The sequence below is a fragment of the Tamandua tetradactyla genome, chromosome 4, assembly GCF_023851605.1.
Source record: "Tamandua tetradactyla isolate mTamTet1 chromosome 4, mTamTet1.pri, whole genome shotgun sequence".
Lineage (NCBI taxonomy): Eukaryota > Metazoa > Chordata > Mammalia > Pilosa > Myrmecophagidae > Tamandua > Tamandua tetradactyla.
In genome coordinates, this window is record NC_135330.1 from 188938528 (window position 1) to 188966069 (window position 27542).

General features: G+C 37.7%; 1 protein-coding gene and 1 non-coding gene across 2 annotated transcripts in view; one reads left to right on the forward strand and one right to left on the reverse strand.

The window, feature by feature from the left end:
* SGCG (sarcoglycan gamma) overlaps positions 1 to 27542 on the forward strand; it is a 137286-nt gene that overhangs the window by 40322 nt on the left and 69422 nt on the right. The window contains exon 3 of the mRNA XM_077155867.1: positions 21868 to 21969. Within this exon, the coding sequence (XP_077011982.1) occupies positions 21868 to 21969 (102 nt within the window). The remainder of the gene's footprint in view (positions 1 to 21867; positions 21970 to 27542) is intronic.
* LOC143681932 (U6 spliceosomal RNA) lies at positions 7650 to 7756 on the reverse strand. Its single transcript, XR_013174968.1, has one exon. It is a non-coding gene; the product is annotated as a U6 spliceosomal RNA (small nuclear RNA).

The following is a 27542-nucleotide window of genomic DNA, read 5'->3' on the forward strand; positions in this document are numbered from 1 at the left end:
CTGAGAGGAAAGCAAAGAAACCAGTAAGTGGAGTTCAAAATACCCACTGTGGAGGACCTCTACCTCATATCTTATACAAAAATCAACTAAAAATGGATCAAAGACCTAAACATAAGAGCCAGAACTACCAAACTCCTAGAAGAAAATGTAGGGAAGTATGTTCAGGACCTCGTAATAGGCAATAGTTTATTAAAATTTACATCCAAAGCACAAGCAACAAAAGAAAAAAGATAAATGGGACCTCACCAAAATTAAAACTTAATTATGCCTGAATGGACTTTATCATGAAAGTAAAATTACAACTTATACAGTGGGAGAAAATATTTGGAAACCACAAATCTGATAAAGGTTTAATGTACAGAATATATGAAGAAATCCTTCAACTTAATAAAAAGACAAACAACCCAATTTAAAAATGGGCAAAAGACATGCATAGACATCTCTCTAAAGAAGAAATATAAATGGTTAGAAAGCACATGAAAAGATGCTCAGCATCATTAGCCATCCAATAAATGCAAATTAATACTACAATGAGATACCATTTCACACCCATTAGAACTGCTGCTGTTTAGAAAGCAGAAAATAACAAGTGTGGAAAGAATGTGGAAAAGTAAGAACACTTTCGTGGCAATGTAAAATAGTGCAGTTGTTGCGGAACACAGTTTGGCAGTTCCTCAGAAAGCTAAGTATAGAGTTACCAAATGACCTGGCAATCCCACCACTAGGTATATAAATTTCAAAAGAATTGAAAGCAGGGACTCAAATAGATGTTCGCACACCTATGTTCATAACAGCATTATTCCAAAATTGCCAAAAGATGGGAGAAATCCAAGTGTCCATCCACTGATGAATAGATGAATAAGATGTGGTATATACATATGATGAAATATTAGTCAGCTGTAAAAAAAAGAATGAGGTCCTGATGCATGTGATGCCATGGATGAACCCTGAAGATGTCATATTGAGTGAAATAAGCAAACACAAAAGGAAAAATATATGATCTCATTGATGTGGAGTAATTAAAATAAGCAAATGCAAAGAAACAAAAATCTAAAATACAGGTTACCAGGGGATGGGGTGGGAATTGGGAATGGGCAGTTAAGGCTTAAAATGTAGAGTTCCTATTTGAAATGATGCGAATGTTTTGGTAATGGATAGTAGTGATAGTAGCATGAGATTCTGAATGTAATTAACAGCACTGAAATATATATCCAACTGCAATTAAAAGGGGAAATGTTAGATTGTATATATGGTAACAGAATAAAAATTTTTTAAATATCCATGGAACTACACTACACAAACAGTAAGCCCTAAGTTAAACCATGAACTATAGTTAATAGTGCAATTATAAAAATGTGCTATTAATTGTAAAAAAAATGTTCCTCACCAATGCAAAGTGTTACTATTAGGGTGGTGTATTAGTTTGATAAGCTGCTAGAATGCAACATACCAGAAATGGAACAACTTTTGAAAAGGGAATTTATAAGTTGCAAGTTTATAGACCTAGCCTATAAAAATGCTGAAATTAAGGCATCCAGGGAAAGATATGTTAATTCAAGAAAGGCCAGTGGGTCTGGAACACCTCTGACAGCTGGGAAGTCATGTGGCTGGCATCTGCTGGTCCCCTGCTCCTGGGCTTTGAGGCTTCCAGCCCCTGCCCCTGTAGGGGCTCCTCACTTTGCTTCTTTGGAGCTGGCTTTCATCTCTTGGCTTCCCTTGGCTCTCAGTTCTGGCTTGCTTTATGTCTCATGGTGAAGTCTGCTGGGCTTCACGCATCGCCAAACTTCTGTTTCTCTGTTCTCTGAAGCATCTGTTCTCCACGCATGTACATCTGCTCTCTCCGTTAGCTCTTAGGCAACTGTTCTCCGAACATCTGCATCTATGTCAGCTCTGCTCTGAGATCTTTCCCAAAATGTTTCCTCCTTTAATGGACTCCAGTAAATGAATCAAGACCTACCTAGAATGGGTGGAGTCACATCTCCATCTAATCAAAAGATCACACCCACAATTGGGCATGTCACATCTCTGCTGAGATATCTAATCAAAAGTTCTGGCCCTCCAGTATTGGATTAGGATTAAAAGAAACAGCTGCTCCCACAAGATTGGATCGGATTAAAACATGTCTTTTCTGGGGTACATAATACTTTTGGACTGGCACAGGTAGCATTAAAAAACCTATATTTTATGCATGATTGCTCTATAATCTCACCACTTCTATAATAAATTTTGTCATATTATTGACAAAAGACAACTGGAAGGTACAGATTTAGAGCTGGCCAAACACCTCATAAATCTATTAAAAAGTTCCAGGCAGGGCCACGGTGGCTCAGCAGGCAGAGTTCTCACCTGTCATGCTTGAGACCCAGGTTTGATTCCCCGTGCCTGCCCAGGCAAAAAGCATAGGAAAGCTTATTATTCCCACCACAGTGGCAGGACTTGACCACAGAGATGGACTTAATCATACCACCTCTTGTGCCAGCAGCAGACCAGAAATCTGTAATGTGGACAGGTCCTCCAAGAAGAGGAGCTAAACCAGTAGTTTAGGTCTTGCAAGCCACACCTCCTCCCCTGGGGCGTGCTTCTCTGATGGATGGTCCTGCTGTATGTTCCCCTTAGGGAGATCTAGCAACCAGTTCTCAGACTGCCAAAGAAGAGAACCGGATCAGAAGACACACCACAAGATGTGGAAAGCAGAAATGCGGAGGAGGTTAGGGCCCTGCTCAACCACCATGGAGGCAGAAGTGCATGGTATTCCAAAGCTCTCTCTACAAGGATCTAAGTGGAGGCCATGCCTTCAACGTGCTTATCCACTCTTATTTAGTATTGAAAACCCATGAATGCACTTAAAAACAAACAAACAAACAAAAAAACAAGCAAATACAGCAAAACATACCATCAGTCTCTACCACGGACCATGCAGCTCAGCCCAGTTACTTCCAGTCTCATCTTAAGCTATTTCCCCTTTGCACAGAGGCCTCTTTTAAATCCATAACAGGTTACTCTTGCCTCTCAAGTGTGGCATTTATTAAACACTCCCTCTGTCTAGAAACAACCACCCCCCTTCTCCAATGCGCTCATGCACACATCCAAACAATTAGGGTCTCAGCTCAAAATGACTTTTTGGGAGAAATGTTCCTTGATCACCCTTCAGTCTAAGGTAGACTCCTGTGGTTCTCTTTGGGGGGCTCTGATTTATTTTTCCATTGTGTGTTACATTCCTCTATGGTTGTTCAAAGTTTGCTCACCCACTAGCACCAATCATTTCAGCCTAGGAGCACCCAGCATTAAGTGAATGCTCTGTATATATCTGTTGAATAAATACACGATTGAATGATTGAGTGCCAGCTCCTTATCGCCAATGACTTTGCTGTTGCTATATGTTTTTAGTGAATGAACAGAAAGCAAAGATGACTAAGGAGTAGCCTGGGATAATCAGGTGGCTAAAGAGAGAACCAGGATGCTAAAAGAATAAGCATAATATGAAGGGGCCAGAGGAGAGTTTATTCCACAGCAGTGGCTCTCTCGCTTTAGGGTGCATGGCAATTAACTGGGAAGGTTATTAGAAATCTGTACTGCTGAGCCTCTTCCCAAGAGATGCTGGTTAATTGGGTCCAGGGAGGGACCCAGGCATCTTTGAGGCCCCCATTAGGAGATTTGGGGACCACGTTTGCAGAAACACAGTTGTAGGGGTCATCTAAAGTTTAACCTATATTCTGAGACTACAGTTCGATGTATTCATTTATCCGGTTCTCATATTCTTTCTCATATTATCTCATTTTTAATGTTTCATGCCGACAGTGCTGCTCTGTACTGTAGTAAAGAGACATTCTGTTCCTTAACCGGTGAAATGAAAGCAGGATAAGGAATATGCCTGAATGATATAATACAAATGAAGAACTTGAAAATTGTCCCTTAAGAGCCATCAACCTCATTGCCTATATCTCTGTATGAGTCTTACTGGCAAATATGTTAAATAGGATTACATTTTATCAAATGCAATTAATCCATAAAAGAAAGGCGGGTGAAATCATATTTACCTCCATCAATTCTGACTCATTCATTCAATTTAGAGAGATGAAATTTAAGCAAGACCAAAATTACTCTATTAAATGTTTCCTGTTATGATGATCAGTATTTACAAATACCAGTTTAATCAGATTGAATAGTTTATAAATTATATTTTATTGCAGTCTTTGTGCGGGTAAAAAAAAAAAAAAAAAAGCAGAATTTCTGTCCTATTTTTTGTGGCTATGCCAAAAGTCTGTTTGAAGGTACCGCACTCTCTGCTCCCTAACGCGGAGCGGCTCACGGCACCACGTGCGTCCTTGGGCCAGGGTTACTGCAGCAGAGCTGACGTTTGTCCTTTCACTCTGCGTCTGTCCCGGCTGCTTTCCTCAGGGCTGAAGGTTGTTGTCAGCTGGCGACAGCGCTCTGAACCCAAAGGAACATCTCCACCAAAAGGGAAAAAGAGAATAGGAATAGAAGGCAACCAAGTTTATCTGGCCCACAGCTCGCGGAAAAGGTTCTTACTCCCTCACCGTGGTTCCTGAGTAACAAGTTTGACGCCCACTGAGCGGTTTTGCCCTTGGTCCTTTGCTGCCCTTACAGAGACCACGCAAAGGGGTGACGCAGCCAGGGCGCCGGGCGATGGCACAGCCGCGCCTTCCCCGCTGTGTCCGCGGCTCTCACCCCCTGCCCACCTGGCCAGTCTTAGTGAGCTGGGACTGCGTCCGTCCGTCCGTAACCTGCCTGCCGCTGCCTCCCATGTGCTTTTCAAATTAATGGAAACTCTGATTAAAGGGGAAACTATGACAATGGCATTTTTTAACCATCACCTTGGCCTTTTTTTTTTTCCAAATTATTTCTATCTTACTAAAAGGTACTGTATCAGGCCATGACAGTCTGAAAAGTAAATTGAAATTTTTTATTTATACGTGACTCATAATAGAGTGGGATTGAATCAGAGGTCACAGGCGGAAGGAACATATACTAGCTTAATTGCATTTTCTCTCTAAGATAGCAAGATATTATGAAGACAAAGTTTAGAGAAGGGAGAGACACCTAGAATTATTCCAGTACCAAGGAATCTCATTATCACTGGCATCAATGATACAAATCCTATTATTTCTGGTGTCTAAAGATACAAATAGCACTAGAATTTTCATTTTTATTCCAGGGGTATGCCTTCAATTCTCCTTTTTATTATAATTTTTTCTATCCTATGATTGATTTAACCATATTTTAATAATGGGGGGAAAAAGGCGAAAGTGAGCATAGTCTCAGAAACTGTAGGTTCATTCTGTGAGATGTGATATTCACCAGCTTGAACTACAGACATAATTCACATGCCTGTTAAATGGAGTATTGTTATAACAAAATTAATGTGCTTTAGATGTAAATTGATTCACTTTCTTCCTTTTTCCATCAACAATTTAGAACTGCTAATATCTTCTGGTAACATATTTTGTTCTCTCTCTCAAATTCTGATGAAGATAATACTTTGCAATTATAAACTAACTTAGTCCCATTTACTTGTTTAGGTTTTATCTGCTTGAGAAAAAAATCTTCTGTAGAGATATCGTGGTGATAGAACATGAGCTTAGGAGTCTGACTGGGCTAGAATCTTGGGTTTAATTAGGTTTATGGTCAATTTATAATTCTTTGTAAGCACACAAACTATAAACATGCATTGATTATGATTATTTATATTAATAAATTTACTGATTTATGTCAGTTTAAGCTTGGCACAAAATTATGAAATTCCTTAGCCAAATTTGTCCTCTATTCTGTTTTCTGTATAAAATGAAAGTATCCATCATCCTGTTAAACTTCTCACAGTAAAAACAGTTTGGAAAGTTACATTTCAGACAAAAAATAGCTGATCCATGGGCAAGTGTGGGTCTCCGCATGGACCGTTTAGTAGGTGTTTATAACATGAACTGAGAGTTAAAACTGTAACTAAAACAAAGGCAGAGTGTTTCAGCAGTCACTTTTACTCAGTAACCCAAACTGCTATTTACACCCATCACAGGTGAAAGTCAGATCAACTTCAGATATTCTGTCGGCATGAAATAAAGGTGAAATACCAGAATGTCAAGAATGACAACACTCAAATAATAAGATATATGGAAATGGATCATTTTTTCTACCTTGTTTTAACAATGAAGGATTTTAGATTCTTGAATGCATTTCTACAGAGCAGTCTCTCTATTACAAAGTTCAGTATTGCCATTCCATATACAATCTTAAGACTTGCTAAAAATGACTTCAGGCTTTTCAGCTCAAGTTCCCTACATGCCAAACAGCATTTTCCTGATTCTCCAATACTCTTTAATCAGGCCTCAGTCTTAATGCTTGCTTGGCAATACTGTGGGTGTATCTTTTTATATCAAAGTAACTTCTTGAGGGACCAGGAGAGCTTTATAATTCTTTGACTCCTCAGCCATGTCCCGTTCCTTGCACATAATTAATTACCTGAGAAATTTTTTATGATTTTAAGAAATGAGGAGAAACCGAAGATGACTTTCACATGGCACCTTAATAGCAAACTCTAATGAATATATATTCACACTATTCAAACACATACATACACGCACATAAATGTATGAGTGTATATACATATGTATGTGTATATATGAAATTAGAAATGGCACAAATCTAGTACTACTACTGATTGATGCTACTGAGTTACCATAGGATTTGCAGTAGTATTGATGCATCCATGATTACTATAAAAATTCATTAATCTATTTTTGTTAATAGAATCCAATACCTGATGAACCATGACATTCTCTCACAAATGCACTTAAATAAATTGTCTTATAAAATATATACATCCTTAAAGTGTATGCCAAAATTTGTTGAGACACATAGGTAGGTGCCTAATATTGGCTTTTCTTCTGTATTTAAATGTCGAGATGAGTAGTGGCAAAAGCATCAGCCATTCTCTAGCACAGCTCCCAGTTGTAAAGGGCGTAAAACAACGTGGAATAATCAGTTCCCTGTGGACTTCTCATGCTGCTCGCCCTGGCGGACTTTCCCTTCAATGCCCAGACAGGTCCTGCTTGAATCGTCTCGTCTGGGTTCCCCACGGTATTGGTAAAATATGGAGAAAAACACATTCAAATACTCTGGAAATCTGGTTTCAATTCCTGGATCATAGAAAAGGGTGATGATTATGATGATAGAAATACCCTTTTTGTGTAGTGCTTTACAATCCATAAAGTATTACCACTATGGGTAGATAATGTGATCTTTTCAAATAGAAAATTAAAGCCCAACCCTTCAGAATATTGTATGATTTTTGAGAGAGGTTCTAACATGATCTTTCTCCCCCAAACAGCCAGTTTTATGAACACTGTTCATTGAATAACTCCATGCTTTCCCGTTATTCTCCTTCCTTTAAGTTCTTTAAGTGAAGAGACTCTATCCAGAACCACATGGTTTACCTACCGTCATAGATCTATCATGGATGTTACTTCTTTTGCCAGAGTTTTAGAACCCAACAATTTCAATTATTATAAATTTATCATTGTTTTAATATATAAAAGAGCAAGTCATCCCCCATTCTTTTTAACTTGCCAAGTGTTCTTGGGTTATCCTTTTTCTCTTTGCAAACAGTCTATCATGAGCAATTTCAAACATATTTTGAAAAGATGAAATCCCTCATGAAGTTGCAGGTCATCCTTTTATAGGTGATATGCTAATATTTTCTTGTTTTTTCCAGTTTTTATTATATATGCTGCTAAATGAACAGGCCATCCAACAATTCTTGAGTCTTTTCTGTCCCTCAAACCTCTTCTTATCTCTTGTAGCTCTTCTCCTACTTTCCAGGATAGAAAAGAAGCCTTGTCTATATTTAATATTTTTTCTTCCACCTTGCACACTACTACCACATAACAGGCACGCAATACATTTACACTGACTTTAATTGAAGTGTCAGATATTAAATAATTCTTCTGTGACAGCATAACAAGCAAATGAGAGTTGGGATTTGCTTCCATCCCATTTGACTTGAAATCAACACTTTTTCCACTTGCCCTCACTACATCGGGGGAGTTGAAATAAATACTTGACCAAAATGCATATTTCTTTAACATTTGTTTCTAATCAGAAGAGCTGTTTCGAGAAATGACTTAGGACGACTTTATAATAAAAACCAAATTGTGAACTTGGCAGTCATATGAGCAGTCAAAAAAATTATTCATGCCAGAGCATTCACTTGGGCCCTCAATTATTCTCTGTCTGTTTCTCTAAAATTTCCCAAATTTCCATATTACTTACGTAGTTTCAAAGAAGGAAAATGCTATTAAACACATTTAACAATCTTCATATTAATGTTTCAAGTTCCCATAAAATTTGCTAGATTAAAAAAAAAACCTTATATACTTTATTTTGGAAATCTGGCATTGCATATTGCCTGAATTCTCTAGTAAAGTGGTTTCCATGGTGTTCTTTTACTTTCTTGAAAACTTTGGTCAACTCCCATTTTAGAAAAACCAGGTGGGCATTGGTAAAGAAGAACCTCATTCCTTGATTCAGCCTCAATTTCTGACATTATGTATTATATAATGACATTTCTGACATTATATATTAAAACAATAATAAATTTATAATAATTGAAATTGTTGGCTTCTTTTAAAAATGGGTAGAGACCAGAGATATCTACCTCTATCCCTCTACCACAATAAGAATCAAAGAGATATATTTTTGTAATTCTATAGGCAATCCGGCCATAAGTATAGAATTGTAGAGTCGGACGGGAACTCAGCTCTAGTCAATAACCTCAATCCACAGAAGAGGGTTTACAGAGGGTTTAAATAGCTTCCTACTTAATGCCCAGCAACCCTGAAACTCAAATCATAAACAAAACAACTTTACCCAAAGGCATAGAAAATATCCAAGATGTTCAAAAAATGCAGATCTTTCCTGATACAACTTAAAATATCGATTAAATGGAAGAATGTCTGGAAAAAGAAAGAAAGAAGTGAGAAGGATATTATAACCATGAGAAAAAAAGGAAATTTGACTATGAATTTCTTTTTAAAGAAGTGCCTAAGATGGTTCTTTAACCGTTGGAAGAGATGCTAAACACAGTCTTTACAAATAGAAAAAGATGGAAATCTTTCCTATTTGTTGACCAAACTAGGCTAACCTTGACTCAAAAACCTGACAAACATAACACCAAAAAAAAAAGGAAACTACAGGACAATTTCAGTCATAAATCTAGAAGCAAAGTTTAAAAATAAAATACTAGCAAGCCAAAACTGGCTCTATATTAAAGGAACAATACACCATGACCAAGTTAAGACTTAATTCATGAAAACAAGGATGATTGATATTAGAAAATATGTTAATATAATTTATCATTTGCACAGGGCAAAGAAGAAGCTATATGCCATCATAATCCATTCCTGATTTTTAAAAATCTCTTGGTCAGCTAGATATTGAAGCTACTTCCCTAACATGAAGTAAAACAACATTTACCACAATCCATTAATCGAAAACATTCTTAATACTGACACCCTTTAGTGGTTCCCACTGAAATGAACGATGAGAAAAGGATACCAACATAACTACAGTAATTTAGCATTTTTCTGAGTGTTTGAAAAATGCAACAAGGCAATTCGTCAAATAAGGAAAGAAACAGATAAATAGCAGATAACTCAATAAAAAAAAGTCTGATAATTTTATTGGTGTCTTATGAAATCCAGAAGAATTAAATGAAAAACTACTGACACAAATAAGAAAGTTTAATACAATAAAGACACAAAAACAATGTTCACTATCCTAAGAACCTCTCAATTTGAGAAAGGACACTTTACTGAGATTCCTGGAAGGAATTCCAAAAGAAAGGAGAGAAAACAGGATGAAAAGAATTAATACTAGTTTTCTTCATTACATGCCAGATTTATAGGAAAAAACTTGCCCTAGCATATGTCAAAACATTCTACAAAGGCAGCATAATCCAAATCATATGGTACATAAATATCAAATAGAGGAGGATAAAAAAGGATATTTCAGAAACAATTGGTAGAAATGTAAATTGGTAAATACGGTACGGTTATAATTTGTACAGTTTTCTAACTGTTCTATACTTAATAAAAACATTTTTAAAATAAATTTAAAAAGAACTCAGTTGGGAAAGGGTGGTAAACTCAATCATAATCCGTGAATTTTAAAATCATTTTCACATAATAACCAATATTTCAACAATCGAATGTTTGTTGATAAAACAAGGATAGGACGTTTTATATTTAATTGTGTTTATTTCTTCTCATGAATGTTACTGAGCTTTTATTGCACAAATATGTGAATACATTTAGACATTGGTTAATGAGGAGAAACCATTACTTTGTTGAGTAGAACAGTCTCCCTACATCTTGAAAAGAGGCAGCAGGAGTGGTAGTTAAGAGCACGGATTCGAGATCCAAATTCCTGCATCCACATCCCAGCAACACCACATGCTAGCTGGGTGACCATTTGCAAGTTTGCTTACTTTCTTTGTGCCTCAGTTTCTCGCTCTGAAAAGGAAGGCAGTTATGGCACCCACTTCATCGGATTTTTATGGGGATTAACTATTTCCTCAACATTTGTAAAGGGTTTAGAAGAAAGCCTGCCACACTGTAAGCACTATGAGTGTTAAGTATACGAGCCATCTTGCGTGGCAGCGTCGAATTAATCTTAATTAAACAAGCCACCTGTGCGCCCTGCCAGTCCTAATTACCCCCATGTGTAGCCGCTCACCTGACATCTAACGGCGTAGATTACTGCTGCTGCTGCTGTTTTGTGCTTTATCATAACGAAAATGTAGTTTATATTCTGTTGCATTTGGCTTTGTTCATCCAACATTGTATTTGGTGAGATGCATCTATATTGTTGCATGCAGTTATCGTTCATTTATCCTCATTGTTGTACTTGACATTTTTTTCATAGGCTTACTGGATTTTTGGATACCCGCTTTTGTTACATACCTGTTGGTCGTCAATCTTTTGCCTTAGTGTTCTGTAGGATTTATTTATACTTTATATATTTATATATTCTGGGACATACAGGACTAAATCATCTCGGCGTATTGCACAGGGGAGCCTACCCAGCTCAGCAAATGCACAGGAAGCACAGCAATCGCCCATCAGCCCCTTTTCCAGCCAGTGGCAACCACTGCTCATTCATAATTGCCCTTTTTCCTCCTGAGCCAGAATCAGGCCTCAAAATCATCTATTGATTTTGTGCTCATTTCCATCTGAGCCCAGCATTCAAAGCTCTCCGCTTTGGCTGCACATTAGAGTCACCTGGGAGCTTTGAACATCCTCCCCAATGCCCATCCACCAGAGCAGTTAAATTATGGTCTCTAAGGGTGGCCCAGGCACTAGTATTTGTTAAAGCTCCCTCAGTGATTACAGCCTACAGCCAAGATGCAGAATCAGTGCTCTATCGGTGGAAGTGAACCCATTTATAAGATGCGCTATTTTTAGTTCAAGTGTGGCCCCACTGAGTCAGGGCAGGCCGAATCTATAGGATGGAGTCTTTAATAAACAGAAGAAATAAGCAGGGACAGTCTGGTCTTGAAGATGCTTGACTTGGGAATTTTAGGCTCCAAAACCATGAGCCAATAAATTCCTGTTGTTAGGCCAACCAGTGTGTGGTGTTTGTCAGAGCAGCCCCAGAAAAGCATTACCTTTGTTACTCGGCATGGTCCCTGCGGCAGCAGCACCTGGGAGCTAGAATCTCAGGAATGCAGAATCTCAGGTCCCACTCCAGACCCATGGAATCAGAGTCTGCATTTTAACTAGAACCCAGGTGACTTGAGTGCACATTAAAGTGTGACAGGAACGAGGCAGCGGTTCCCCTTCATTCTCAACTGCTGAGTGTGGTAGGCTAAATTATGGGCTCCCCACCCGGTCAAAGAGGCTCATATCCTAATCCCCAAAACCTGAGATTATGTTGTTCCTTTACGTGGCAAAATGGATGTTGCAGATGTGATGAAGTTAAGGACCTTGAAATAGTGAGAAGAGCCTGGATTGCCCAGATGCACCCAATGTAATCATAAGGGTCCTTATAAAAGGGAGGCAGGAAGAACAGGGCCAAAGAAGGAAATGCAGTGATGGAGCCTGGCGGTGGGCTGGCGGCAGGAGAGGTACTGGGCTGCAGACCAAGAAATGCAGCAGCACCTAGGAGCTGAAAAGTTCAAGGAAAGGAATCCCCACGTACAGTCTCTGGAAGGTACATAGCCCTACCATCCTGTCTTAGACTTCTGATTTGGAGAACCATAATTCAAGCTTGAGTTGTTTCCAGCTAAGCTTGTGGTAATTTGGTGCTGCAGCGATAGGAAGCTAATACAGTAAGCAATTACAGGGAGGAAACACAGAGCTGGCTATTTCATACACAAGAAGGGAAAGGGAAACATGGTTATTTGAAACAAAATTAGTTAAACTGGTAAATCCAGAAGAATGTGCAGATTAAATAAGAATTAAGATATGAAGAGAAAAAAAGATTGCAGACGTGTCAAATGCTTTGCAGTCTTTGGACTTTTGAGGAATGTCAAAAATAATAGGCTACTGGCCAAATACAGTTAAGGTTCAGGGAACATTGATTAGTGCATAAGCCAGTTCTGATGTAGTGGGAGTTGAATCCTCCCCCTTGCAATTAATAAATTCATGATTAGAGGGCAGAGCCACACGTGATCTTGTTAACTCAGATTTGGGGAATATGAAGAGTGAGGTTTGAAAGGGTGTCTGCTGCTGTTAAAGTTTCAGGTCACAAGGAAGAGGAATCTGATAGTGGCATTGTCTTGCTTGATTTACCTCTTGCATATTCTTGTCTCCTTGGAAGAACTTTGGATTGCAGAGCTTCTGGTATACTCTATGAATTGTCTTGGGATTGTATGGAGGCATTACCTTGCTTGAATTATTCTCCGGACCGTTGCTATTAATCAGAAGTGTGAAGCCCACTTAGCATACCTAGTGGGAGCGGGAGCGGGAATTCTATCAATTCCTCTTTCCCAAATAAATCATGGTGAAGTCATGTTAGAATTTACAGCAAGCAACACGTTAAGGAAGAAAGCAAGACTTGAGATGTCCCAAAAGGTCAACTGACAATATGGAATTATTCATTTTATTTATTTTATATCTATCTGAATTGACTCATGGTTTCCAGTCTCATTCACTGACTGTCACTAATCCCCTTCAACCATGGCTTCCAGTCTTATTAATTGGCTGTCACTAATCCACTGCGACTATTTTGATGCTCACATTGTCCCTGACTTGGCTTAGAGGACCTTTGAAGCTGGCTGTTCTAGTTTGCTATCTGCCGGGATGCACTATGCTAGAAACAGGATGGCTTTTAAAAAGGGGAATTTAATAAGTTGCAAGTTTACAGTTCTAAGGCCTAGAAAATATCACAATTAAAGCAAGTCTATAAAAACGTCCAAATGAAGGCACCAAAAAGAGGTTATCTTCACTCAAGAAAGGCCAGTGATGTTCAAGATTTCTCTCTCAACTGAAAAAATCACATGGCAAACATAGTGACATTTGCCAGCTGTCTCTCCAGGCATCTTATTTCATGCAGCTCTCCCAGGAGCTCTTTTCTTCATCTCCAAAGGTCCTGACTGTGCAGGAGCTGTAGCTCTTTCCAAAATGGTTCCCTCTTAAAGGGCTCCAATAAGCAAACCCACCTTGAATGGTTTGGAGACACACCTCCATGGAAATCATCTAATCAAAAGTTACCACCCACAATTTGGTGAGTCACGTCTCCACGGATAATTTAAAAACTCCCACCCAGCAATACTAAATGTGGATTAAAGGTCATCGCTTTTCTGGGGTCCACAAATTCAAACCAGCACACTGGCTCCTCTGCCTGTTGACTTGTCCCTGTATTTCTGAGTCTTTCCTCGCCTTCCAGCATGCAATTATCCTGAACTTCTTGCCCTTTCTCTGTTCCAGCCCTGAAATGAGCTCTCCAAGGAGCCCTTGTACCTACTAATGAAGAATATTATTCGGAAGCTAAGATTGGGGTGCCAGGCATGTTCATTGCTAATGGGGTATTGCTGCTCCCAAGCCGCCTTAAAGGATGTACGTCAATATTTATGTAAATGGAAACTGTTTTCACAGCTGTATGTCCTATTTTAACCCAATATGGTTTTGATCTGATCTTCTCTCTTTCTATATTAGTACCTCTTTCTTGACAGTGAGAAACCTGGTCCCTATTTTTATTATTGTCAATCCCCTTCTGTGTATTTATGTCCCCTATTCCCCTACCCCTGCCACTACCTGCCCCCCCCCCATGTGGATGCCCTCCCTCTTCCATGTTTGGATGTGCTGCCCTGGGGGGCTTCAACACCAGAGATGTTCTACTCCCCCCACCCCACCCATGGGCTCTGACCCGCAATGCTGTCTGCCCCTTCTTCACAGGTTCCCTCTTCACCCTTAAGGTCTCTGCCACCCATACTTCAGCATCTGTGAAAAAGTCTTACCTTTTTCACCCTGTTTGGGGGCCCCTGCAGAGCCTTCCTTTTCTGAAACAGGCTGACTTTTTCTGACCCATCGAATAATCTTAGGATTGATTGTCTCTTTACAAATAAGCTTACCACCAGGTAGGAGACCTGGAGTTTCAGGCACCTGGATTCAGTCTTATTTCTAATCTCATGCCATGAAAGGCTTTAAACTTTAAAAGGGAATTGGTTCCTGAGATTACACTTCCTAAACTTCTGTCTACGTAGGTTGCATCTCATACCCAGATTCATAACTTGATTAAGCTTTCCATTTCTTTGGTTTCTATGCCAACATCCCTAAAAACCTTTAGCTTAGATGAGATCCTAACATACATCATTCTAATTTTTATTTAAGAACGAACGTTTGACCTCATTGGAGACCTGTATCTTTTAGAGTCTCCGAACAATAGAATTTTAATAGGGCTTTACCATGGATGCCACATCTCAAGACATCATTTTACTGACAAGATTGCCAGATCTTTGGAGATGGTGCTATGTAAACCAGTGTAAAGTTAAATACTTAAGATGGTAGAAATTCAAGTATTTTAGTAATTTCTATGGTCATAAACACTAAATTATATTAATATACCTTATCAAATGGCATTTTTAAAAAGATCATCAATATGATACTTACAATAACAAAATTAGTCAACCAAGAAAGTTTGAAAATAAGGTAGAAATAATATACTATTTGAATGCTGTCAGTGAAAGCTGGTATAAAATTTAAAATATTCCATGTCATTTATAATGTTACCAAAATACATGGAATTTGAATAAAATCCAGCACTGAAAATAAAAATTAAGTAGAGAAATAGATAGTGTTCATATATTAGAAGATTCAGTCTTTTTTTTTTTTTTTTTTTTTTTTGCATTGGCGGGCACTGGGAATCAAACCCAGGTCTCGGGCGTGGCAGGCAAGAATTCTGCCTGCTGAGCTACCATGGCCCACCCTGGAAGACTCCATTTTAAATTGATATTTAATTTCAATATAATGGTCACAATTCCAGCAGGAATTTTTTTTTTCTGTTAAGTATCAATTTTATTAAGACTCTCAAAGATTTTTCCTTTTTTACTTTCAAATTACGCTCGCAAACACATTCTAATGATTCTCCTTCTAGCCAATTCATATAAGACTACATTTTAAAAGGAGGTTAATTTGTACAAAATTCATGTGTTCTTTTCCATCAAACTGTTTCAGAAAAACTTGGCAGTGTTTTTAAACCAACCAAGAAATAATAATAAAGATAAAATTGAACCAACTCAAATTAGAACTACTCTTTAAAATTCTGGTTAAATATGTTTCTTTTACCGTAAATGCAACAGCTTTTTAATAACTGAAAGAAATGTATTTTGCTAAAACAAATTTTAGTAAAAGCTTTTAATATGCTTTTATAATTGGTAGACCTGGTATTCCTAACTCGCTCTCTACTGCTATTCTTCTCTTCTGGCTTTTCCCGGCTAATTTTTTTTTCCATTTTTTAAAATTTTTAATTTTTAAAAAAAAATATAACAACGAACAAATGTAAACATTCTTAACTTATGATGATTCCATTCTACGTATATAATCAGTAATTCACAGTATCATCACATAGTTGCATATTCATCATCATGATCATTTCTTAGAACATTTGCATTAATTCAGAAAAACAAATAAAAAGACAACAGAAAAATATTCATACATACCATACGCCTTATCCTTCCCTTTCATTGATCACTAGCATTTCAATCTAAATTTATTTTAACATTTGTTCCCCCTAATATTTATTTGTATTCCATATGTTTTGCTCATCTGTTGATAAGGTAGATAAAAGGAGCATCAGACTCAAAGTTTTCACAATCACACAGTCACATTGTGAAAGCTATATCATTATATAATCATCTTCAAGAAACATGGCTAGTGGAACACAGCTCTACATTTTTAGGCAGTTCCCTCCAATCTCTCCATTACACCTTAGCTGAACAGGTGATATCTATTTATTTAATGCATAAGAAGAACCTCCAGGATAAGCTCTGGACTCTGTTTGGAATCGCTCAGCCATTGACACTTTATTTTGTCTCATTTTCTCTTCCCCCTTTTGGTCAAGGTTTTCTCAATCCCTTGATGGTGAGTCCCAGCTCATTCTAGGATTTCTGTCCCACATAGCCAAGGAGGTCCACACCCCCTGGGAGTCATGTCCCACATCGTGTAGATAGGGGGAGTCAGGTAGACGGGCAGGGTAGTGAGTTTGCTTGTGTGTTGGCTGGACAGAGAGAGGCCACATCTGACCAACAGAAGAGGTTCTCTTGGGGGTGACTCTTAGACAACGGTGCAAATGTAGTTAAATGGAGAATGGGTATTTTACCAAATGGTGCTAGAATAATTGGACAGCCATACACAAAATAATGAATCTCTGATGCTCATACTAAAGTTAAAGACCTAAATGTATAACCTAAAACTATAAAAACTCTAGAAGAAAACACAGGATATTCATCTTTGGTTTAGTCAGAACTCTCAATATAAAATATATAAAGCATGATCCACAAAAGAAAATTAATAAACTGGACTTCATAACTAAACTCTTATTCTTTAGAAGGAATAATTAAAGGAATAAAAGACAAGCCATAGACTGGGTGAAAATATTTATTACATATCCAACAAAAGAGTTTCATATCCAAAATATGTTAAGAACCCTGATACTTCAGGAAAAAACAAGTAACCCAACTGAAAAATGGGCAGAGGCTTAGACATTTTACTAAAGAAACATAGATGGCAAAAAAGCACAAGAAAAAATGCTAAACAACATTAGTCATTACAAAAATACAAATTATTTCCCAATGAGATAACAATATACCTATTAGAATGGGGGGGAAATATGGCAGTAAGTAGTGCCGCCAAGAAAGTGGCAATACAAGTGTGGCATAATTTTATTTTTGGCCTGGTGGCTTAGTCTCTTTCTCTCCCTCCCTCGCCATTTTGGCACGTCCGGTTCTTCTAAGCCTCTGAATTACAGGCCTCACCAGCGACTAGTGATGATGCAGCCTTGTCTCTCTAACCCTATTGGTCTTCTCCTTAGTCCTCCACCTACCCAACATCCACTGCTACAAGTATACTCAGGAACAGCATCTCTATGGTCACAGTCACTCATCCGTCCTCCCTGTGTGATTGGCTACCTTCCCCTGGAGGCCACGCCCTAACTCCGCCTCTCCTCAAACTGTATATAATCCAGGGCTCGTCAAGCCTCGTGGTCTTTAGCTTCTGGCGGCCCTGGCATAAGCGTCTACCAACAATAAAGCTACCTCGCTTCATGCCTTAATTGGCTCAGCCTCCAGTCCTTTAGACCTGCAGCGAGGTCTCCTGCGCGCGCCCCTTGGACCCAGACCCTCGGCTCGAGCCCCTTTTCTGCGTGCGGCAGTGTCGCCTAGCAAGCAGTGAGAAGCTGAGGAGTAGAGGGTCCCCGATAGCTTAGCGGTTGGGCCAAAACCGCATACAAGAATATGCTGTTTATAGGAGTGTAAAATGGTAAAACTGGTTTGTAAAACAGCAGTTTTAAAGTTACTTATTTCTTAAGTAAAATATATTCCTATTGTATGGCCCAGCAACACCACTCTTAGGCATTTATTCAACATAAATGAAAGCTCTGTTCACACAGAAAACAGTATACAAAGGTTATAAGCGGTTTTGTTCATAATCATCAAACATGTGCCTTCAATCAATAAATGTATGAGTAAGCTGTTACCATCATATAGTAGAATGCTAATTTAAATAAACTACTGATGTATATATGAAATTGACTAATCTCAAATGTGTTCTAAGTGAAATAAGCATGATTCAAAAGACTACATATAATATGATTCAATGTATATGGCATTCTGTAAAAGACAAAATTATAGACAGGAAATAGACCAGTTACCAAGAGATGGAAAAGGGAGGGGGGGTACTGCAGAGGGAGATGGGAATTTATTTTATGATGGTAGAACTATTGTGTAATGGTCTCATTGTTTACATAAATGTTCCCTAAAAAGGTAAGTCTTATTTTGTTTATACAATATAATTCAACATACTTTAAAAAGCTGAGCAGACATATTCTTAAGCATTAGTATGGTGTTTCAGTGTTTGTAAATGTTTATTAATTCATTTAATTAAAATCATAGAATTTTCAGTTAAAGGATGCTGTGGTCTTCTCTGCACTCCCTCAGCTTTAAAATAAGGAAAGTAACAGCCAGAAAAGAAATGGTTAGTTTTAGTAATCGGATTATGTGAATTAGCAACTACAGATGTCAGACAAGCATTAGTTTATCTCTTTTTTTCCCCCTGATGTAACAAAATGGAGCCAAGAAAACTGCTAGCATTTGTTCACTTGAACCCAAAAAGTCAGTGGCAGATTTTTGGATTTGAATTTATAATCTTAAAATGCTACTTTGGTTTGGCTCATAGGGTCATATTGTCTCGAGTCATGAAATTCTTCATGGAGATGTTTGTTTAAAAATTACTAATCATCCATACATGATGGACTTTATAGTATTTTTAAGGTTGCTGGTTTAATTTCATATCCTTAAAAATGCACAGTTGGATCTTGTGAGAAACGCTAAAAATAGTGGTTGTCAAACTGCTTGTCTTAGAACCTTTCTTTATCCAAACCTGAGCCTGAATCACCATATGCAGAGGGGCTCAGGATGAGACATAATGCCTGGTGGTAGGAGTTGGGTCCAGCAAAGGCAGAATTAAAACCACTGCCCCTAAAAGCTGAGGAAGAGTACAATAGTGGTGTTTCATGGATAGATAACCATGCAGATTAATTACACATTCAGCTTGGTCCTTTTTAATGAAGCTTAATACTTGATAAAGACCTTGAACTGAGACATCCAGGGCACAGGAGGTGAGTTGCAATTCTGATATCTCGGTCCTCTAAATCCCCAGGTCACACTGTATACAAAATCCTTTGGCTCAGAGTCCCTGGACGCCTTTGTTTCATTCTTCAGATGGTTCTACTCTTCCCCTGTCCCTCTTTTATCCCCCTTTCTCCTGGGGTAAGAGAGGAAGGAACAAAATTCAGTTGGTTGAATTTGGGTGCTTTCATGACATTCAAAAAGGAATGAAAGGCAAATATATATGTGGCTATGGAGTTCAGAAGAAAGACTCTAAACTGTAGATAAAATGTTTTTCTTCTGTTCTAAGATGGTAATGGCAGCTAGGAAGCAATTACAGAACTTTGGGGAACCAGCATTCAAAGAGTTGGTACAATGTGCATGAAAAAATAATTATGGAAGTTGGAGGAAATCTAGAAGAGCAGGGTATCATGGACACCAAGGGAAGATAGTGTTTTAAGGAAGAAGAAGTCAAATGTTGAGCACTGCTTATAGTCCAAAGTTAATGAGGTTTAAACAATGTCCAAAAGATTTAATCACAATGAAGTCATCAATTATTACTTCTATCCTGTATGGTATTTTTTCTGTCTTGTCTCCATTATTACAACTCCCTGAGAGCAGGCATCTTGCAGATAACTTTGCATCTTCCCATATTTGCTTTCCATTGCATCCTCTTATATTTGCTTTCTACTGAAGAAGTGCCCAATAAATATTTACTACATAGCTCAGCTCATACACCTGAAACCTTAAAAAGGTATTCAGGGTTTGGAGGTGATTGGAGTGTTCAATGTCCTGACTATAATGGGGGTTAGGCAAATCCAAATGTGTGAACATATAGCTGCATATGCCAAAAAGCCAATTTTACTGACTTTAGTTTAGGAGTTAACCCTTTCATGATGAAACACTCAAAACTAGGAGTAGAAGGGTATTTCCTTATGGAAAACATCACAACTAGAAACATAACAACAAAAGATGAAAGCCTTTCCTTAAGATCAGAGACACAAAAAGCCTGCTGGAACTGTCACAGCAGCTTTCAATATTGTGCTGGAAGTTCTAGCTAGAGCAATTAGGCAATAAAATAAAGGAAAGGAAAAAGTAAAACTACCTGTAGTCACAAATGACATGATCCTACTTATAGAAAATCCTTAAGAATCCATGCAAAAGATACTGGAACTAAAAAACTAAACAAAATTTCAGGATTCAAGTTCAATGTGCAAGTCAGTTTTTCTATATACTAGCAGTAAACAATATGAAAAGGAATCTAAGAAAACCATCCCATTTTTTTCTATTTACAATAGCATAAAAAAGATTTCTAGGAATAATTTAACCGAGAAAGTGAGCCTTGTACACTGACAAAATATTGTTCCTACAATTCAACTACAAAGACAGCTCAATTACAAAGTGGGCAAAGGACTTGAATAGACACTTCTCCAACGAATATATCAATGGCCAATAAACATGTGAAAAGGTTGTCAGCATCATTGGCTATTACAAAGCTTCAAAGCAATGCTAGAAGGCTATTATAAAAACAATATAAGTGCTGGAGAAGATGTGGAGCAGTTGGAATTCTAGTTCATTCTTGGTGAGAATATAAAATGGTGCAGCCACCATGGAAAACAATATGGTGGGTCTTCAAAAAGCTAAATCTGAAATTAACCATGTGACCTGGCAATTCTATATCTAGGTATTACCTGAAGAAATCAGTCTAAAATAGGTATTTATACACCAATGTTTATAACAGCATTATTCATACAGTCAAAAGGTAGAAACAGCATAAGTGCCCATAACAAATGAATGGAAAAACAAAATGCTTTACACCCAGTTGCATGTTTTTATCCATCCAGGGAGAATAAAGTTGAGATATGATGCAACATGGAGGAAATTTGAAACATTACACTCAGTGAAATAAGCAAGGCACATAAGAACAAATTGTATGGTATAACTTATGACTAGAAATAGCAAGTTTGTAAAGATAGAAAACAGATTAAAGATTACTGGAGGATAGGGATGGGAGATGTTTAATCTAGTAATCTGGATTAAGGCCCAATTGATTCAATTGGACCACACCTTAACTAAAAATATATTCAGAAGGTCCTCTTTACCTTTTGAAAAGGTAGATTCACACTCACAGTGACATAGATTAAGAACATGTGTTTATTGAAGTATATAATTCAACCTACCACAACTACAATGAAACATTTTTTAAAATTAGTAAGAGTAGCAATGGTAAGATTATCTTCCTCCATCTGGATGATGGGTTCTGAGGTGTTTGTAAAGCAATTCTTTAAATCATATCTTGTAACGAGTCCTTTATGTTTATATTATACTAGTCCTTTATATTTATAGTTGAATAAAATACTGAATATTGAATTAAAACAACTCAAATTTTAAAAACTTTTTAAAACAAGATTTAGGAAAAATAGAGAAAGGACTAAAAGGAAAGCTATGAAAATACACGCATAATTAAAATTGATACTAAGAGAAGTAAAAAATGATAGCAATAAAAATTCTCCATTGTATTGTGTTTTTCATAGACGGGAATGGGCCACTTACGTGTTACAAAGGATGGATTGCGTCTGGAAGGGGAATCTGAATTTTTATTTCCATTGTATGCCAAAGAAATACACTCCAGAGTGGTAAGTAAATAATGAAACCTTAAATAATATGTACTTTGTGAAAATGAATAATGGTTTAATACAGAGATCCAGTGTGTCTCAGAAGAGATTTCTTAAATGTGTACATGTGTCATGTTAATGTTATACTATTTTCAAAATCTTAGCTATTATGTTGTCGACCTTTATCTCTGATGTTACATTCCAAAATATACTCCATTTTTCTGTGCTTCGGAGATGAATCTTGTAGCCTTGGTAATTTATGATATAATAAACTAAAGGTTTTTGGAATGGAAATCTTTACCAAAAACACTTCTTTCCTTTTATGTAAATAACTTAAATCTACACATTCAATCCATTTAAAAATTATCTGAGAATCTTAGAAATTAGTTTCATAGCATGTTCCGTACTAACTATATTAACTACAGATTATCCTATAGGATTTTCCATGAGTAGATTAAACATCACCATTAGGTAATTGTGTGACTTTAAATCTACCTCAATATATCACCATTTACTTCTATGGAGTTTATGACAAATTCAGTCAAACAGTATTCATAATGCTTTTATTTTTCCTGGTGTGACACTATGAACTTTATAGTAGAGAATTTTGCTAGATTTTCAATCGGTGGTAGTATCAACATGTTAAAACTTTGGACACCATAATTTGCCAGTTGTTTGAACACTTATTTTCCTTCCACATTTCTGGTTATGAAAGGATATTTCAGCACCTATCTTCAGAGCTTAGCTCCACCTATATCGGAGAATTACAAGGAAACAGAAGTCCTGCCACACAAGAAACTGCATGCAGTCTTTTTACAGATAAAACACTCCTAAAATAGACATTGAAGCCATCAGCAAACCAGTACTAACAACTGCAAATGATATGACATAAAACTTCTGCATAAATATTGACTGCAAAAGAGATGAGTGAATGCAAAGCATATGAGTAGCTATGACTCACTATGCTGGAATATTTCCACAACTCTGGAAATATCTTAGTTGGGGGTAGGAAGGTAGACAAATGGCCAGTAACAGGATAGGCTGACACAAGTAAGAGTCTGATAGAGTGAGCATATTCACCTAATATAATTTACATTAATCATGATAGCATTTCAGTGTGTGAAATTGCCTTGTCATATAGAAACATGGCAAATTATTGCAAGTTTTTGAAAAAGAAGAATGCAGGAAGAATTCAAATATTAGAACTTAGCCCTTTTTTGACTGATTTCCCCCACTATAATTTGGAAGAGATCAGGTTGGTAGAATGGCCTGGTAAATGACATCAGGTGGCTAGATCACAGCAAAGCTAGTATTCTAGAATTAATTACTTTTAGGTTTATCAGACTTATGTCTAGTATTGTTTTTTTAGAAAAACAGGGCAAAATTATTCCAAATACATTAGATAATTATATATTAAACTTTAAAATATTACACTAATAAGATGTCAACAACACAATCACAGTAACATTTTGAATACTAATTGGCGGGCTGTACAGTATTTTGTAACCAGCTATCCAATAATAGTCACTGTACTAAATTCTTAATACACACCATTAATGTCCAGTCACTTATTATCTTTTCCATGAAACTTCATGTAAATTATCTTTCTCCCATTCAAACTTCTGTAGCACTTCTGTTTGAATTCCTCAGTAGTGTGTGTGTGTATGTGTATGTGTGTGTGTGTATATATATATGTATGTATGTATATATATGTATGTGTATATACATACATACAGGTTTTGATGTAGATTTCTACTACAGACTTTTGGGAATGTCTTTTCTTCTCAAAGAGATTTCAGACGCTATTCTATAGTTGTTTTGTTTCACCATAATGTCTAATAATTACTTTATCTTTGGTTCAACCTCAATATGTGTTGAACTGTGATAACCCTCTTAATTCATCCTTAATACAGTACCCAAGAACTCTTGGGTATTGAGATATATAAAATATATATATAAATGATATATGAGATATATGAAATTCTTATGTTTGTAATGCCAATGCTTTTAACTTCATCAGACATAAGTAATAGTGAATTTTACAAAGCAAACTGTATATTCCAAGCATTTCCACCTAATAAACAACTATCAAAACAAAAAAAAATAAGTCACTGAACAAAATTATGTCTTATAATTTCTGTATACACTGACATATTAATCTCTTCAAAGGCGGGTCTAATAAGTAATTTCCATAAACTACCATAAAGAATTCTTATGAGTTTGCTAAATGTTATACAATTCATTTATCTTTATTGCTTGACTGAGAGAACTTCATTGTAAATGTAATTCAATTAGATGCTCTGACATATAACAACTGAACTTCATAACATTTCAAAAGTACTATGTGGGATCCAGTCAAGACTGTACTTAGAGTCCATAATTTAAATGCATCCACCGTGTTGATGAACCCAAACACAGAGGAATTATGTCATAAAATAAAAAGGTTTTATTTAAAAGTATATAAAAACTTTGGGAAGATGGCAGTGTAGGGAGTTGTAAGATTAAGTCCATCCTCCAAGGCAGCTAGTAAATAGCCAAGAGCTGTCTGAAAAGCTTTTGGGGGGACTTCAGAGACCTGGCACACATCATACACCATCCAGGAATGAGTGGAAATGCAAGACTGATAAATATCAGCAAAAAGCCGTAAATAAACTCTTCTATGCTATGGAGGCTAGTATTCTGCCCCACCCCTGGCATGGAAGTCTGACTGGGGATTCATTCTCTGCAGTGAAACAGAAGTCATTTCTACTAGGAGTAAGGGAAGGAGATTTCAGCCAGTCTCCAATTGCAGATTTGATTAATGAACTTGGATTGTTGAATACCAGCTCCAAGCACAGATAAATTTACAGTGTAATCAAGAAAGGAATTGGGAGTTTTGTTTCCACTCTGCTCTCAACAGGGAGGAAGCAGAGATCATGGAAAAACATAGGCTTCTGGAGTTGGCTGAGCTCAGATTGCTGGAAGAGAACTGTGCCCCAAGAAAAGGGGCACATAGAGCTGGTACCAATTCCAGCTTTTGATTGGCAAACTCGGGATGCTAAGGACAAGCTCTCAAAACAGTTTCTCTTTTTTTTTTTTAGCAGCCTATTAAAGCAGCTGACATTCTCCATTTTCAGCCATGCCCCAGGCAGGGACTGATGTAGGGTTGACTGAGAGAAAAGGGTATCTAATCAGATAGTTCCCTAAAGGTACATCTTTCTGAAGAAGAGGAGGGAAAGGGCCCAGTACAAGTGGCAGCTCACATTCAGAGACTTTCTATCCCAGGGGTTGGAATATAAGCAATAGTTTCAACCTACAGAAAGCAGTGCCCAGCCTGTGTCTCAAAGATGCTCTAGCAGGGGCAGAAGTGGGCTGCTTGAGAGTGACCGACTTTTTCAGCCTGCAGGAAACAGGAGGCTGGAGAGAGGTTCCTCCCCAAGAAAAGAGGGTAGGGGGCAAGGCCTAGCTAAGGCAGCAACTGATGATATTTAGAGAATTCAGAGCCCAGGATCTGGGAAAATAGAAAAAGTTTAAGCCCAGTTTCCCCTCAGCCTCTCTATCAGCCACACCCCTGGCAGGAATGGGGTCTGCTGATGATTCAAGGACAGCACTGCTTTAGGCCTGTGAGGAACATCAGACTGAAAAGCACCATCGACTGGGCAGAGCCGGAAAAGCATAAAATCAGGAAGCTCCAAAGGAAAGTCTGGCATCCTGCTGGGATTCATCCCCAGGGAACCTTGATACTGATCTACTCCCTTCCTGTGAGTCCTGGCCCTGTCTTGCATGGGGAAAACCGTGGTAGGTCCCTCTCTGAGGATCCAGGTAAAAGTTGCTAGAGGTAACAAAATGAGTGTTACGAAATATAGAGGGGAAAAAAAAACCCAGCAGATCAGCATTCACTGAGGAGGAAGAGGAATAGAATGCTTTTTCCTAGGGTGAAACAACTGCACACAAAGAGCAATCTCAAAAATCATTCCATAAATGCAGGACAATAATAAGAAAAATAAGAGCTGAAAAAAGTCTGATGTGTTAAAACAACCTATGCTAGTGGTCTAGAATAAATTGAACCAAATGTCAAAGAACAGTTTAAGTACAAAGCCAACCAACAAAAAAAAAACCCTAGGCAAAAGAGAAAACTACTCCAGAATAAACAAATCAAGAAAATCAAATGTCTAGATGCAAGCATAGAATCACAAGTCATACTAGAAAGCACAAAGTAAAAGGCCCAGTCAAAGGAACAAACTAAAGCTTCTCAGGAGTTGACACAGTTAATTAAGGATGTTCAAACAAAATGTTTAAGTCAATTCAATGAGTTGAAAGAAAATGTGGCAAAAGAGATAAAGGATATAAAGAAGATATTGGGTGACCATGAAGAACTTGAAAGCTAGCAAACTAAACAAAAGCCTATCAGAATGAAAGACACAATAGAAGATGTGATGTTTAGGTCCTGTTGTCAAATTGGCCAGGTGATGATCCCGGGTGTCTGGTCAAGCAAGCACTGGCTTGACCATGAAGCAAGGATATTTCATGGGTGGTTGATAAACTGGAAGGCCGATTTATTAAATCAGTCAGTTAACTGTAGCTGTGGCTGATTATATCTATGATCAACTAAGGACATGTCTCCTGCAAACAAGATAACCCAATCAGTTGAAGACTTAAAGAAGAAGAGTGACTTTTTCACTGCTTCAGCCAGTGAGCCTCTCCTGTGAACTCTGAGACCCTTCACCAGAGCTGCCAACTTCACAGCCTGCCTTCCAGATTTTGGACTCCTCTATTCCCATGGTTGCATGAGATAGCTTTATAAATCTCATATTTACAGATATCTCCTCTTGGTTCTGTTTCTATAGAGAGCCCTGACTTGGTACCAGGAGTGGTTCTTGAGAAACAGAATCATAAAATTTGGTTTTTACAATTGTTTTTCTACTCTGATTAGGCTCAAAGGCACTCATTACTGTTCCTAATAATCAAGATGACACTGACAGTCCGGGGGATGAGTTGGCAAGAGAGATACACAAAATCATCACTATTTGATTCTACTAATTGTAGACTTATGCAAGGTAAGGTTCTGGGTGAGAGTGATTTTGACACCTTAATGGAGTTTTGTGGAATTAAGAGGTATAATGGTGTTGGCTTGTTGTTGTTAGATATGCTGGATACAGTTATGAGGGAAAAGGATGAACTGAAGGCTTCAAATTTGCAACATAAGTACCATATGAAAGATATAAATGTTTCCATGTGTGCCCTGAAAGAAAATCTTACTTCCTGTGGTCACATACTTGAAATCCCTGAAAACCAGACATAGAGCCTCATTGTGCAAGTAGCGGACTTGTAAACTAAAATCTCAGCTGTTAAAGGGAGGGCTTTATTGGAAACGATTGGGATTCTGAAACTTGGGATGGGAACATATGACTTGATAATGATGGCAATGGGGTCATGGAACCCCTGGAAACTTCTGAGCCTTTGCTAGATAGATCTGTAATGGACTACCCTGAGGAAAGGACGTCCTAATTCCCAGCCTGCCTTGAAGAAACAGTTTCCTAGCCTCCAGCCTCCCCAGAGGAGTCTGCGCATCCAACCTCCACCTAAAGATATTAACCCTTCAATGCCTGCTGAAC